The sequence below is a fragment of the Sinohyriopsis cumingii genome, chromosome 10 (genome assembly GCF_028554795.1).
Source record: "Sinohyriopsis cumingii isolate HCF-2022 chromosome 10, ASM2855479v2, whole genome shotgun sequence".
Lineage (NCBI taxonomy): Eukaryota > Metazoa > Mollusca > Bivalvia > Unionida > Unionidae > Sinohyriopsis > Sinohyriopsis cumingii.
This window is the reverse complement of record NC_142970.1, coordinates 7,131,839-7,148,843: the sequence shown is the minus strand read 5'-3', so window position 1 is coordinate 7,148,843 and position 17,005 is coordinate 7,131,839. Positions and strand designations below refer to the sequence as shown.

The 17,005-nt window shown below is 33.5% G+C and overlaps 1 protein-coding gene across 2 annotated transcripts in view; it reads left to right on the top strand.

Annotated features, from left to right (window-relative positions):
• Positions 1 to 3,721, top strand: part of LOC149789554 (uncharacterized) — a 99,991-nt gene extending 96,270 nt beyond the window's left edge. For both annotated transcript variants that reach the window (XM_089971576.1, XM_089971577.1), the window contains one exon: positions 1,715 to 3,721. In XM_089971576.1, the coding sequence (XP_089827702.1) occupies positions 1,715 to 1,719 (5 nt within the window). In that variant the 3' untranslated portion in view covers positions 1,720 to 3,721. The remainder of the gene's footprint in view (positions 1 to 1,714) is intronic.
• Positions 3,722 to 17,005: the final 13,284 nt, after the last annotated feature.

The window sequence follows — 17,005 nt, the reverse complement described above, 5'->3', positions numbered from 1 at the left end:
TCACTGAAAATGAATAAAACATAAAGATATTTATTTCATCAAAATATCTCTGTCTTAAAAAGGACACTGACATTGATGGTCTTGAAATGCACATACATAGTCAGTCACCTTTAGGAACACTGATTGATGAACGTGAAATGGATAAGAATAGTCAGTCACCTTTAGGAACACTGATTGATGAACGTGAAATGGATAAGAATAGTCAGTCACCTTTAGGAACACTGATTGATGAACGTGAAATGGATAAGAATAGTCAGTCACCTTTAGGAACACTGATTGATGAACGTGAAATGGATAAGAATAGTCAGTCACCTTTAGGAACACTGATTGATGAACGTGAAATGGATAAGAATAGTCAGTCACCTTTAGGAACACTGATTGATGAACGTGAAATGGATAAGAATAGTCAGTCACCTTTAGGAACACTGATTGATGAACGTGAAATGGATAAGAATAGTCAGCTACCTTTAGGAGCACTGGTTTTGATGGACATGAAATGCGTAACTAGTCAGTCATCTTTCAGAACATACTTTCTATATAGTCTCGATGGTGTATTTAGTTTGCTAAAAGGACCACATCTCAGCTACACAATTCCATTCCTTTGCCATCTAGTGAGATAATTTCTTCGCAGACTTTTTCATATAGTTCGTGTTCCTATCAAAACACTTCAAGGCAAAAGAAGATATTATAGCCTTGCAGCTCTCGCTGCAATGATCCTGTTGGCCAAGTGGCAATTTAAGTTTTGAATGCTGGAACAAGCAGTCCTAGTCTAAAATCATACAATAGTTACTGGCAAAATAAAATGCTTTTCGCTCTAGTATAACTGAGGTGTGGATGAGATTTGATACTAATTATGCATTTAAGGGAAAATCACTGTTGCCGAACCCACATCTGTGAGATTGGGTTTGGCAGTCTGTGTTAATGGTTAGTGGTTTTATTCCTAAGGCAAATATGATAATGCAAGTATTATTAAAGATACATACTACAAAAATTGGTTTATATGTCCAGTAATATGTTTAGATATGAGCCTTAAAATAGCATGAACAATTTGAAACATTGACTATAATCTTGTTTTCCTTCTAATATCCGCTATTTATATTTTGAATTCCAGTTCATAGCAAAAGATGTAATGGTTGAACCGATAGCTGCAGTTGACTAGTAAATGAACACTGTAATTAACGTTGAATAGTAAAATAAAATTGTTATTAAGATTGACTATTAAATGAACACTATTCAAGTTTGACTAGTAAATTAACATTGTGATAAAGGTGGACTAGTAAATGAACACTGATTTAGGTTGACTAGTAAATGATTATTGTGATTAAGGTTAATTAGTAAGTGAACAGTGTGATTAAGGTCGACTAATAATATGAACATTGTGATTAATGATGAACTAGTGAATGAACACTGTGATTAACGATGACTAGTAAATTAACACTGTGATTAATGTTGACTAATAAAAAAACACTGTGATTAAGGTCGATAAATAATATGAACAATGTGATTAATGTTCACTAGTAATGTGAACATTGCGATTACTGTTAAACGGATGAAAGTACACGTGGGAAAACCCAGCTGAAAAAAGCAATCTCCTACGAAGGAGAAAGAAGACATACAGCATTACAGGCAATTTCCTTCATTACGTTACACAACAAAATTGTTATTGGAATTGTGTAGTTATTACTCCAGCATTTGTATATTTCGTGTTTTTCAGATTAAGAAATGGTGCAAGTTTACAAAGATGTTAACTCCCATAGTTTCCAAGGAGGTACATGCTGATCAACAGTCCATTTTTCAGCACAGCGGTTGCCGATGAGATACATGATAACTACAAGCCCATTTTCATCAAGGTTGCCGCCAAGGAGATAATTGAGAATCGAATGCCCATTTTTATCGCAGATGTTGACATGGATATACTTGAAAATGGACGTCCAAGTTTCATCATAGATGTTGCCAAGGAGATACATAATAACACGCAGCCCGTTTTCATATCTGTTAAACATTATAGTTAGCTTAAAAGAACGGGGTACACATTTTTTATGAATTCTTCTGCATTTCTGGAGAAAGAAATGTTAAGAATAGGAGTCCTCTGGAGTAATTAGTGTTTCTGTTTAAAATGAAACAAACGGGCAGGGAGATGTTCTGAAACCATATGAACTACCGAATAAAGACGAAAAGAGATAGGAGAAACAGATTTCCTGATGCCAGTCATTTTCTGAAATCGCAATGGGAGACATATTGTTTTCTGGATGTGTCGGGATTCTTTGACAGGAAACATAACATTATCAATATTGTAGTCATATGCATTTCAGGATTCACCTTTCAAGTTTATTTTAATAGGCTGTGTCATGTTTGGATAATGGCATGCTATCCTGTTTTGTTTATGTCGATTTAAAATAAATGGTTTTATGATATATCAGCACACAATGTAAGTAGATTTAATATGGTTTTTCACTCTTTTTATGTAAATACTTTTTTAACCCGATGCTTGAATAGGAATTCCCTTTGTTTGTGCATCCCACAACAACTATTGCCTACAAATCTTCATGGAAAGGTTTCAAACGATATACATAGATTGCCCATACAGTATCCATCTGATGCGTATAAATTGGGCGATGCAGTGAGCAGGGAGCAAAGGTCAGCATGTATTGAAAAGTTTCATATAAAGTGTGTTTCAGTATATTTTCAAGACTAGACTGCACGTGCAAAGTTTGATTTTGTAAATGTCAATTGTGTATGCTTGAAAATGATAAATTATGTATTTACCAGTATACATGCTTTTAATTAAAGACATGTCTGATAACTTAGGTGTGTTGATATTTGATTTGCATTCAGCCCGATACTGACAACCAAAGAAATATTTAAATATAGATTATACAGCAAGTTACTATTTATATTTTAACACATTTTAAGGTTTCATGGTTGGTAAGAAAATTTATAACCATGTTAAGTATTTGTTTATATATCCTTTTTTAAAACACTTAGACTTTTTAATTTAGTATTGACCTATGCTGGACATTATTGTATAGTTTGTCAGCGGTACAAACTATCTTATTGATTATTATATGATAGAGTAAACTTTGAATGGTTTCTCGACACCTTTAAGTTACTAAGGTGAGGAGACTATTATGTGAGCAAGGGAAATTATGTTATCATTTTCGCTCCAATTCTGGATAACTTATATGAAAAGAGTAATGTAATTCTGAAAAATACTGTCTTGATGTGAAGCGGGTTGCATCTTGGGTATGCAGTTGAAACCGAAACAACTAAATCATTTTAAAAATGTGCAGAATTTGTCAATCTCCTCTGACATGATGGTGGAGAAAATAATGCTTGTGCACTGGTTCTTTCCATACTTTTTTCCTAAAAGTTGGTTTTCAAAGATGCCACTTGAATTGGTTACGGAAAGATGGCAACCAAAGAAAACCGAGGGCTGAATTGCCCACTACGTTCTTTTAATGACGTGAAGACGTCGAATCACATTAGACTGATTTTGTCTTTATATATACTTATTTCGTGAAACAATTACATACCTTATGTCAACAACATCAGTATTCATTGGATAACGTTTCAATAATGAATTGTAATTATTGGTGTTGATGCTAACTATAATAATGCCAGTGCATGTTTAAAAAGCTGGATAGGGGTTAAAATACATTATTTAGATTTTCATATTCATTTCAAAGCCCAATTAAATAAAGGATACATTATCAAACCATCATTCAGCTTTCATTGTATTTACATTTTTATATCCTACTGAAAAGTACCAACTATAAACAAACTGTCTCCACCTTTTTGCATATCGGGCCACGTTCTCAACGTTATGGGGAAACTACCCAAATGTACTAAATCCCACATGTAACCCTGGAAATAATCATTATCATTCTTCTCTTGTTCCTGTAATCTTCGTAACGTGCGATAAAGTGGAAGCATAGAAGGGATATCAACAACATTGTTTTCAGCAGGAACATGGAATCGTGAATGGAGTGCATATTATAATCATGAAGTAAACATGGGATGAGTGTAACTTTCTATTTGTGCACTAGCATTTTGAACTTCCACAAAAATTTAAGAATTTATCATCGATTTATGCGTATGACAACCCAGATTTATGAGTATATTCATGGTTGGTTCTCAGTTGTTGCAAAATATATTTTAGAAATGTGCATATGCAATAGCTTTCGTTTTGTATACAGATAATGGCAATGGCCTAATGTGCAGCAGATACTGGTAAAAGTTTATATATATATATATATATATATATATATATATATATATATATATATATATATATATATATATATATATATATATATCTGGGTGCCATAGTATGGTCTTAATTTGGGCAAACGTCGAATAAGTACATACAGACACTGATCTGCTTGATAGAGAAAAGTCTATCTGTTATTCCTTACTCTGTATTTTAATGCATTTAATTTCCACTTTAAATAAGATGATTCGGGGAAACGATCGACAAGCATATGTCATCTAGATTTCGGGTTATCCGAGAGTAGTTACTCTGATATCATAGTAATACCGAAAAAATCGGTATACCATGGTGTGTACTTGTCCTAATTTCTGAAACTTTATATTTATGTTGAACGGTGTATAAATCAACTTGAAAAATGAATTATACTTCAATGTCTCCCATTCTGCAACCTCTTCTATCCACCTACAGAGAGAATGGTTCGGTATTTATCGATGGTTGGGTATTTATCGATGGCTGGGTATTTGTCGATGGTTGGGTATTTATCGGTGTGTCAATTTTACCTAATCACTCACAAAATAAATACAATTCGAATTTACACATCGATAACTCCCTAAAAATTATTATATCATCCTTATAATTTAATTGTGTCCAATCTTTATTTATTCCAAACTTTAATCAGGAAATTCAAGTGTTCCTCAAAGATCAAGTATTGGAATTTCATTATATAATTACATTTGAGCAAGATTTATAATTATAAATACATACCCGTCCACATATTTCCGAAAACCATAAAAATAAATTTTGAGGGACAAATTCAGAAAACCCATTTATGTATTTTAGTTTCAGAAAGATTGAAAGACACTAGTTGAAAAGGCATTGTCATTTTGTTTAACCTAGATTGCCATGATAGCCATTTGCTAATCCGTTGCATAAATATGATACAGTATAAGCGAACGGTCACATACATGAAGGTATATAAATACAAACAAAGAAACACACAAATTAAAAATCGTTCTTATTGTTATGATTTGAACACTCGTGTATGCTCGAATATTGTGCATAATTTAAACAAATAGAACATGTATGTATGTATATTTGAATGTATGTATGTATGTATGCATGTATGCATGTACGTGCGTGAGTGCGTGCGTGCATGCGTGTGTGTGTGTGTTTGTGTTTGTGTAGAAAGTGTGGTTTTAAAATAAATCTCTCGCTCTTAACTGGGGTATCATCCCGCAAAGACCCCAATTACAAAAGACCCCATTTCCAAAACACATAAAAATAAAATACAATATGCCTATTTTATTTTACAAAGTTTTTATTCCGACTGACTCCATTTCCACCTTTTGCTTCGCTGTTTTCGCATCAAAAATAGGCATAACGTATTGTGACCACAATGTTGGCAATCCTGTTTACGCGCATGCGCCTCTTTTGTTTCCGGCACATTGCTGTGGCGCTAGAGGGCTTGTTGTAAAAAGCACTGACGAGCATCCGTAAATGAATCAGGGCGCTGGTGGTTTAACATGCAACACAATGTATTATATTGTTACAGGTTAGACCCACATATTTCGATTCATTGAGGGATACTCCTATTTAATTTTTAACGTGACCTTATAAGTATTTTGTTAATACGCTTTCATTTAAATACTCATATAACTATGTCTGCATTACTTTTTAATCAACTTAATGCTCATTCAAGGGGCAGTCATTAATATTTAGATATGGTTTTGAAAATGGTTTTGAAATGTTCATACTTTCCCGTCTGTAACACTTGTCAGGCGCCATGTTTGATATTTTAATTTTAATAGATTTCGTCGGTTTCACTCTAAAGAATAGAAATGTTAGGTGTAGTTTTTATTAATATTGCTTTTGCAGCAAAATAAATGCTATATAATATGGTGGTCATAAAAAGGGACCAGTTATAAATAAATTTTGTTTAAGATAATCTTTTACAGTGGTTCCCTAAAGCAGATCGTTCCATACCCAAGTCGTTCCGTACCAAAGTCATCTCGTACCTAAATGAGTCGTTTCGTTATCGCCATTTTGTACCCAATGATATGGTCATTTAATACCCATTGATATGGTCATTTCGTTCCCAATGAAATGATTCGTATCGTACCCAATTATATGGTCATTTCGTACCCAAATGAGTAGTTTCATACCCAATGCTATGGTCATCTCGTACCAAATGAGTTGTCACGTGGACAATTTTAATTTTGCGTCAGTCATTATTATTCAGTAGCTTTATTGTGCATCAATCACATACGTAACGTTAATATGAGGCAGTGGGAGTGTTGGGCAAGATGAGAATTCCCATTTTGTTCAGAGTTTATAAAGGCCAACAAAAGATTTAGCAAGTAAACATGGATATTTCAGTTTCAGACTTATGCATGCATCACACAAGTTGACATAACATGCTACAATCTTGTATGTGGGAGAATTCTTCTTTTCAGAATTAAAATGACAAAAGGTACTCACATGTGGTAAAAAAGCTGCAAGTTGGCACTTTACATTTTTAATGTTTCTGCAGTTCTGAAATTGCAAATTATGAATGGAGGCAATATGGAGAACACTTTTTTTCTGCAATTTTAGGAATCTTGATTACACGCTCTTTGAGCAAAATTTTTTTGTGTTTCAGCATGTCAGTTTGTACCATGATAAACTATGAAAAAAATATCAAATTTATAATAGCAATTGTTTATTAATTTCATTTTGCTTTTTAAAGTTTTTTCCGAACAGTTTTAGTGCCATATTCAAGCTTATAAATTCTTGCGGGCTTTGATATATATATATATATATATATATATATATATATATATATATATATATATATATATATATATATATATATATATATATATATATATTATAATTATAATTATATATCTATATATATAGAACACAAATTGTATGGCGAATTTGCCAATTATAAACAAAGAAGACACTGAAACAACCCGTTTTCGAATGTGTAGAACATTATGATTTATTCAGCAAAACACACAACTAAAATAGGCCGATGGGTTTAGTCAATCTGTATTTAAAATATTAGCCTGTAATCCGTTTTTCATGATCATGTAATAGTTATGTGAATATGTGATGGGTATTTGCCTTGTACAATTAAACGAAAACCTTTTCATTAAAAAATATCTCTATTTTTATGATTTGTGGTATCACTGAAGAAGAGTAAATCATGAGCATGTCAATCAAGGTAAATGCAACAGCTATGTATATCAAGCTGAAGTGTGATCTTTCAAAATGTTATGATTTATAAACAACAACGCAAAATGCGTATATAATTTTTGGGGAACAAACAAGGTTTTAAGTGTGTCTGAGCACGATTTGCACCCTGTATATTCTGTATCCATTATACTACAGCCTGGTCTCCTGCGTTAGTTCGAACCAACCTGAGAATTATGAAGTCGGTCTTTATATATATTTAATTTCATGTTGGAGAAATCAGAAAATGTGCATTTGCCAAATAATAAGAAAAGCAATTATAGTATTTTATAAGATTTTTAACGTTGTTATTGAAAAACCTGCTCACTGATATTAGACCTGTGTCGAACATAACAAATTTATCATGACATTTGTTGTATCTACACGTGTTGCGACACTGAAAATGTTGTTTATTTTGTACCTCCATGTAAGTATTGGGATGCAGACTATATAATTCTTTTCATGTCCAAAGATTTACAGCCATTACGATAGTCAACAAAAAAGCATAACACTTTCAAAGTTATACCTTGGCCCATGGATAAGCCAACCTATTCACCTCCCAATTCCTTCCAGGCTTTTTATTTTCAGACTAATTCTACTAGACAGAAGTATTTATGGTAGTTTAACTGTACTTTGCATATTATATAGAATGCTTGTCATGATGCCAGCAGAATTATTTTGGTTCTTGTTCTGTCACACTTCATTCTTCAGGTATACAACTGTTTGTACATCTGGGTAATTGGCTTAACATAACTGGTTCTTAAACAAATTTGTGTTGCCCAATGGGCATTGGAACACACCATCTTTTATAGTTGTGATCTTCAATTTATAAAGGAAGCTTTATAAATGCGTGTTTAAATACACGCTACCTAGTAAACTGCAAATGATTAATTCACGATATGGTTCTTCTTCTTATGGTGATTTAAATGGGGCAAAACTGGCTGTGGGCAGTCAGTTTTAAATTCTTGAAGTATAATTCGATTATTGAAGCTGGAGAAGCGTTCATGGATATATCTCTGAACCTGAGAATGATGTTGAATTTGATTGAATTTACTTGGAATGGACGAAAACAGACATAATGTCAGTTTGTCCCTATTGTGGGATGTTTTGAATATTTAATTATATTGTTTGTTAGCATTTCGTAATGATTATATGTTAATGTAAATTTGTATTTTGTACTTGACATTGTTCACAATTAAGTTAATGTTGCAACTGATCAGTGAAATTTACTTTGTAAACAACATAATACATAGCTAATAATTTTCCTTAGGTCATAGATTAAATGTTCAGATCATTGTCAATGGAGTTAAACATATTTTCTTGAATCAGAGTCCAGGATATCAGTTTTCCACTTGGAAATTCCTAAACTTCTGGACAACTTTAAATGTTTTTTCTTAAATGAAACTGGTATACATCATGGCTGTATTATGGTCTTAACTCTTATATAATGTTGTTTGCTTGAAATATTTTCGCATTAACTTTTGAAGCACGATTAGTCTTAATGTTGTGTTCAGTTTTGAATTTGGTTGGATTTGTTTATTCAAAATATTATTCACTGGAATTAATGCTCATTAATATTCTTGGACTTAAAACTTAATTTGGAATTGTAGTGAATTCAGAGAAGAACATTTTCGATTATATTATCGTGATACATCAAAAGATTATTAGCACATATTCAACTCAAAGCCATAATCCATGTTTCTTACTTGAAACATCAACACATTTAGTATTGGAATTTATTTGGAATACCACAGAAATTCAATTGGACCTTCATGCATTTCGATTTCTGATAGAACGTTAAAGAACTATTCAGGATTTAATTCACAATATTGTAAGTTTCTTCGGGTTTTGTTTTAATTGTTACATTTTGATACACATCTATTATGCATAAAAGGATTTAAGAGTAAAACGTGATCGTTATTCCTATATAATTATTTTTCACGGCAGAAGTTTTGATGTGCTTTGAAATCTTGAGAGAACTCATTCACTGTCAAGCCTGTGAAGCAATGTGTCCATAGCTGACATTTCTTATACTTGAAATTTGCCTTTTCTTTCTCTACGTTTACATCACTAAATCATCTGAATTTGATTAATTATAAAAACTTAATGTTGCCGACATCAATAGCAAAGCCTATACCTAAGTTATTAAAGCTTTTATAGCAGTGATGCGAATCGTGCAAACTCCAGAATTACTGAATGAAATTCGTAGTCTCCATTTTGGAGAGTGGAGAATCCGACACCATGATGTTAAAAAGCAGACTATGATTAGACTAAATAGTCACCGTGTGATCTGACGTACTGGTCATTCACATCAATGAATGAAGTATCTAATAGAAGATTTTCCAGGAAGGTGACGATATGAAAACCAGCTAACTATGGCTGCTGTTTACAGGAAGCGTCAAAATGCACTTCCATGAGACTGGTATAGAGGTGACCAAACGCACTTCCATGCGAATCGGGTAGAGGCATCTAAAGGCACTTACTTCGAGATTTACCCAAATATGCAGCAGAATGATCTAGTATTAATTACCCTCGCGATGCCTATGCATATTTCATGCCACACTGGCCGGTTGACACAGTTTTGTGTAACGATTGCGTACCCAGACGGGCACATGTTCGATCTCCACGGGTACAGTATCGGATTTGCTTTTGGAGGTTATCAATAGCAGTCGGTTGGTTGGCGTTGCTGGTAAAGTAATCTCGCTGAAGCTGCATACTAGAATACGAATTTATTTGGAACTTCTGGCGGCGGCACAAAGCAGTCTCAATACAATAAGTAAACTGTACTAGTTAGCAATCGATGATAAAACTATTAGACTAAAAAGGCTGAGTTTGAAATTGTGCTAATGGAAAACAATCAACTACATGAATAGCCACAAAACCGGGGCGCTAGCGACCATAAACAATTACAGTGATTATACATGACAGTAATGAAGCACCTTATAAGAATTTCACTTTCTCTCTATATCTGAGCAATGAACATATATTCGATCATAAAAAGTTGAAGCATTTTGACTTCTTCATGTTAACATATTCACCTCCATCGTATCTCTTTCCCTGATGGTTTATGCTGTTTTTGATGTTATTAATTGCTAAATAGTTCATCATTGACGATTTACACCATCGAATTAATTGTATTGGCCTTGTTCTACTATGGAATAATAAATGAACAAATTCGTGTGTCTTGATTACTTAACTGATTTTTACTTTCATATTTTTCTATCAGTAAATACTTCTATTTTAATCAAAGTCGCAAACGTATTTATTGTTATTACTGTATATTATATATAGCAAGATATGCATCGGCGATAAAGACGATCGACGACGTTTTGTTAAATAGGATGTGCTGGCAGTTTAAAATGGAGACTTTCATGCATGAAAATGTGTGCATCAGCGTAGCTTGGATCACTTGGGCGTGGCAGTGTAAACTTTAACCGGGATTCATGACGGAAGGACTAAGCTAGGATTAGTGTGCTTTATTGTTAATATATTATCGGCATGTTTCAGCGCACGATAGGCAGCACATGACGGCCATTATAACTAGTGAAGGAATGCCCGAAGGAAAAAAAGACAATGACCCACGGGAAGATAATTGCAAGCTATCTCACATACCAGAGCCCGAAACTCGACACCACGCGGATGCAGATGAGATGCCATTGAGAAGCCACCTGAGGCTCCGATTAGAGTGCAGTTATGACGGACACTCAAGACAGTCTGACATCTGTGATACGAACATTTGCTTTAACATGCTTCTTTTGCTACACAAATGGGTTCAAATCATGAAAATAATACGTATCTTCAAATCACAAAAAAACATGAATCGTAACAACAACTTTAGACGTATGCATCAGATTATGAATCGTTATAATTTTTGAATATGTGTAAATTCCCACAAATGAACTAACAAACTGGAGAAAACAACGATAAAAATGATCACGAAAACATGGAAAAGTACAATCACATGAAAAGGTGGGTACATTATTATCAACAGACAGATAAAGAAACAAACTTAAAAATACTGAATTATTTTATCGAAATTGATTGTATAAGAAATGATACATAACATACTGGTCAACACATTGATTGACGTATGTTGGTGCCAACTTAAAAATAATTTGTTGAGAAATTGAAAACATCCAAAAATAAAACCTAGATTTGATATGATCTGATTAATACTTGAGATATCTATAAATGTTGTCATATTTGTCTCTCTCTGGCAATATTAAAGGTCTATACTTGCGTTTGTAGGAGCCGTCCATTTAGTAAGTACGCATGGAGGACGGGAATAACCCACATGCATACTGATAATTAAAGTACGCATATAAACGGGAGGGGGTGGTTAAACTTCGATAATAATTAGTCTAATATGTAACCTGTTCATCTGGTTTCATTCGGCGTTTAAACATTAAGAGACAATAGACAAACGTTTTGGTGTTACGAATGCTTTTTCTTTGATGCAGCAAGACATTCAACGTCGGTGGACTATCTGCTTGATTCAAGACGTTATTATTATTAATGATTGATCGCTTCTGCATGGAATAATTATAAGCCGTTCTATAGAATGGGGGTTACTTAAAGCGTACGGATGCAGGTGGAGGGGTGTAATAATTATTCATGTGTACAGTTCGTATTACATAAAAAACGATGTTTTCGATTATAGTGTTTTCTACTTGATTGTTGTCGAACGTATACATAGAAAATCAAAGTGATTGCAGTTAAAGCGAGCTTAAACGAGATAAAGGATAGCTTCTGATTCAGAAAACACTTATGCAAATTTAAATTCAGAAAGAAGAGGCTGATGAAAATGATAGAAAGAGAGAGAGAGAGCATTTATAAATATAAAGAGAGGGAAAGAGAGGAAATATAGAGGCTGAAAGAAAAGAAAAAATACAAATATAATTCCAATGAGAGGAAAGCGAAATGTAGGGAGGGGATGCGTATAGATATACACGTGGAAAGATGGAGAGAAGATAGTCACATACAGATGAAGAAAGAGAAAAGAAAAGAGCAATGTATGTTTTATTTGATAAAACTTGGTGGTAGAGCACACTATCACCGTTCACAGATAACTTCGGGTTTTGATATTGCCACAGCTATTACGATAGAACCCAATTACATGTAAACGAAGTATATGTGTATGAATGCGCCTTCTCTAAAATAGTTAATGAAAACTTGAAATGTCCATAGCGCACTGATCATATATGTTTAGAAATTGTTCTAAACGGCGACGGTAGTAAAGTCTACACTTCACTTTCGGAACAACGATCTGCTTATCATAATTTAGTTAAGAAATGCCGCATGTAGTGTTAAAAGCTGGTACCAAAGGCATATCGGAATAGGTTTACACAATTTAGAGAAGGAAATGGACAAATCCATGTTAAATTTTCAAGAGAAAAGGGATAATTATTTGGTAGGTTATTCTTTGTGAAGAAAGCTGATATAGATTGCGATAACCTCAGGCAAATAATATAAATTAAGAGTTTAATAATGGCATGAGTAATGATTTCAATCATTAGTTTGATGAGCGAAACGTAAAATCTCTTGAAAATGCTGCTCGCAGAGCTATTGCTTATACATGGACTCACAAAGGTTTATTTGTCATTGTGTCGTCCGCTCGGCAGTTTTTGTTTAAAATAAATCTCCGTCGCATAATGTGCTATCAAATATAAATCTGTCACAACTTCTAAGGCTGATCAGAAATCCTTAGCTCTTCCTACGTGAACTTATTGTAAGCAAACTTTGCAAGTCATTTCTGATTGATAAAGGTTGAAAGCTATGGACCATACAAAAGACATATCTATTTACAATGCTCATATTTCAACACAGTCAAATTTAGAGTCTTGTATTAAAAAAAATACACGTTGCTCATGTCAAACAAATCCAAGTATGATTTTGTTGTGGAGAATTATTAACCGCTCATGTCGATTGGTTCTATACGACTTCTCAGTGAATCTGTCGAGACTATTCTAATTCAAAAATAAGGAACATATAAACTTCTCAATATCATTTCGTGTGCGTTTCATTTCATTTGTCTTAGAAATCTTCTTGTGAAAGTGTTCTTCCACTGAATAGAGGGTGGTTATCTTAATGTTCCTCACTTTTTTGCCGCTTACGCGTTAAGATTTAGACTCCAACCAGTGACATTTGTACCTAATATTCGTTCATTACTTGGCAATGACCAATCTAAACATAAGGCTGCGGATAGACCAGTTATAACTGGCAAGCCCTGTTTGAAATAAACAATTAATTTGATTACGAATACAATCCTTGTTTTACATCCTAATTATGTAATTACCAAAAGGTGGCAAATCCAGGTCTTAATAATAATGCTCATCAGAACGTTAGTCCCTATGTTGACATTTATTTTCCAGTCTTTTAATAAAGTCACAGTTGTTACTAGTACTGATCAATCGAATACATTTTAATCACTGTGTTTATTTTTGACAACAGATTGTATTTATTCTAAACAGAGAGACAAAAGTCAATCCGTCAGTCACAAATATGAGCAATGTCTTGAGATATCATATGTATTTCAGGTGTTTATTAGTGAAATTGAAACCACATAAGTACCACTTTGTTATTTTTGTGGCAAGTTAGGTTCTCGTGAGAAAATATAGACTATCTGATATAACAGTCGCCACTGACTTGTCAGAATGTTTTCAGTCTGTCATTTCAAATTCATATCGAGAGGACATTCTCCGCCTGGCCCATAAGACAATACGTTATTTAATAATTTTGATTATACGAAAATTAGAGGTGATTTTTCTAAATACTGTAAATCTTTACACATTTGTCAAATGACATTTGCTTATTCCTACGAGTATTTTCTCACGTAAGTACAACAAACATGCCACTTTACAATGTATGCACGTATGACAAGACTTCCAATATACTCAAATACTAAATGAAATGAAAATACATATTAGGTTATGAATAAATATTAGTGACTGTGTCCGATAATTTTTCATTTGAGATATAATCAAGGAAGAAAAAGCATCAAATAAAATCGGCAAATAAAACTGAATTCATAAATATGCATTATGTGTTTATGTCACTTTTCAACAGGGAATACATAAAAGAAACCAATGCATAAAATAAAATCGGTGACTGTGAAATTCATTTCATCAAAATGCATTAGATGGTTATATCGTTTTAAAAAGAGACATATTCAAGGTAACAAATGCCTGAGCTAAAATCGGTGACTGTGAAATTTTATTCATAAATCAAAAAGAATCAAATGTCTGAAAGTAAAACGATGACTGTGAAATTAAATGCCCTTTATGTATTAGATGTTTGTCAGTTTATAATCGAATGAATAATTGCCTAAGAGAATATCGGTGACAGTGAAATTCATTTTATAAATTAGCTATACATGGCAGTATTTTGCAACAGGGATGAAATCATTACCCTCAAAGCATGAAAGTTGATCGGTTACTGTGAAATTAAATTCATAAATATGTGTTAGATATTTATGTCATTTTTCAACAGGGATTAATAAAAGAAACAAGTGCTTTAAGCAACATTATTGACTGTGAAATTGAATTCATGAATATGCATTAGAGGCTTGTATAATTATTCAATAGGGATAGACTCAAGGAACCAAATGCATTAGAGAAAACTATTGACTATGAAATTGAGATCATAAATATGGAGTATATAATTAATGTCTACACTCTGAAAACTGTCTTAGCTTAATTTATTTGAAAATGATGCTAATCTTTACCTATTAGTTTATGTAATTCTGCTTGAAGAAACTATGATTGACAAAATAAAATAAATTTAGCATTTTATTATTCATTCATGAGATATAGATAGATATCTCTCTCAGTATAGTTACTCTAACCCAACGAGATGATCTGTGAAAATCAAACGCACACACACATACGCACAGATACACACACACACAAATCAAGTGACTCGAATCATACTTTGCATGACGCACTTGAAAGCAAACGTAATTGTTAGTGGTGGAATTAATTTGTTTATAATTAGCTAACTTTAATCTCATGATAGTGTATGTTCATTGAATAGTAATTGAACTATTAAATTCCTCGTCCCTCCCCTGTCTGTCTCTCTGTCTCTGTCTCTGTCTCTCTCTCTAATTCAATATGTATGCCTCATTATCTTCATACACAAGCACATATATATGCAACACACACATATTACACATCAGTTTTGGGGTTTACGAATTACAAGTGAATTAAACGAAATGTATAATTATTAGGGCAATATTTTAGTATGGACATTTCAGGTAAAGACACCAGCACACTTGGCTACCAGTTACACTGGTCAATCAAGTAGTCAGTATTCCAGGTAGTATCCGACCACCATCCAATTCCTTGGTCAATTAAACAATCAGCACCAACAAGTCGGAAAGCAACGCCCGATCATCTGCTACTCGACCAGCAACAATGTTCACTCAATTCTACGGCTGCTATGGTTCAGCTTTACAACTGCTATGGTCAATTTCTATGGTTCAGCTTTACAACTGCTATGGTCAATTTCTATGGTTCAGCTTTACAACTGCTATGGTCAATTTCTATGGTTCAGCTTTACAACTGCTATGGTCAATTTCTATGGTTCAGCTTTACAACTGCTATGGTCAATTTCTATGGTTCAGCTTTACAGCTGCTATGGTCAATTCATATGGTCAACTTTAAAGTTGGTACCACTTCGACTCCGATCAGCTAAAAATACATCTGACACCGTGTACCATGCATGACGCGGGCATATACGATAACACGTAACGACGTTATATACAGACGATGCAGCCTTATATCGTCTGTGTGCTGAAGTATTCGTTTTTTCCCATCCAAAGCACTTCGCACGTGCGGCATAGCAAGAACCGAACTCACTTATTCGAAATATTGCACAATATTCGTAAAGCACCCTCGGATATCGTTGTAAAAAAAAAAAATACGAAACCCGAGTACATGAATATGATCATATAAAGTGATTTATAAAATTCCGTGACAAATACCTAGATACGCATAAGTCTTTTTTGTATATTGCCTGATATTCCGGATAATAAAATTGATACAATTCCTGTATCTTAATTATCTCACTTTGTGAAAATACAAGAACATTGCCTTGGACTTATACGGTGAAGCACAGGGAATAAGCTCCGATTCAGCATTAACAAAATAATTAATGAACCAGCCTTGTTATTTCATTGAATTGTATTAGCACATTCCACCTAAACATGAAATCATCTCTTTTGGTGACCTGACTAATCAATATTCTGCTAAATATGCCCTAAATGATAATTTCTTTACTGATGGACTACTTATCTTATTAAATTGTTTCATAAAAAAACTGAGTGGAAATGAGAGACTCATCTTCGTCTTTGGTTTACTTTGCCATTAGTAATTACTGTAGTCATGCAATATTAGTTTCTTTGCAACGATCCACACCAACCAGGTAATCCGGCATGATAATCCATTACTGACTGTATGATGTGGATTAAATAAATGTCTCTACTAAGTGAAGTTCGATGCAACCAACGCGGACTGACATGGGCGTGTATTGAACCAGCAACCAAACTGTATAATGTAACCAACATAATTCTCCATCGCTTAG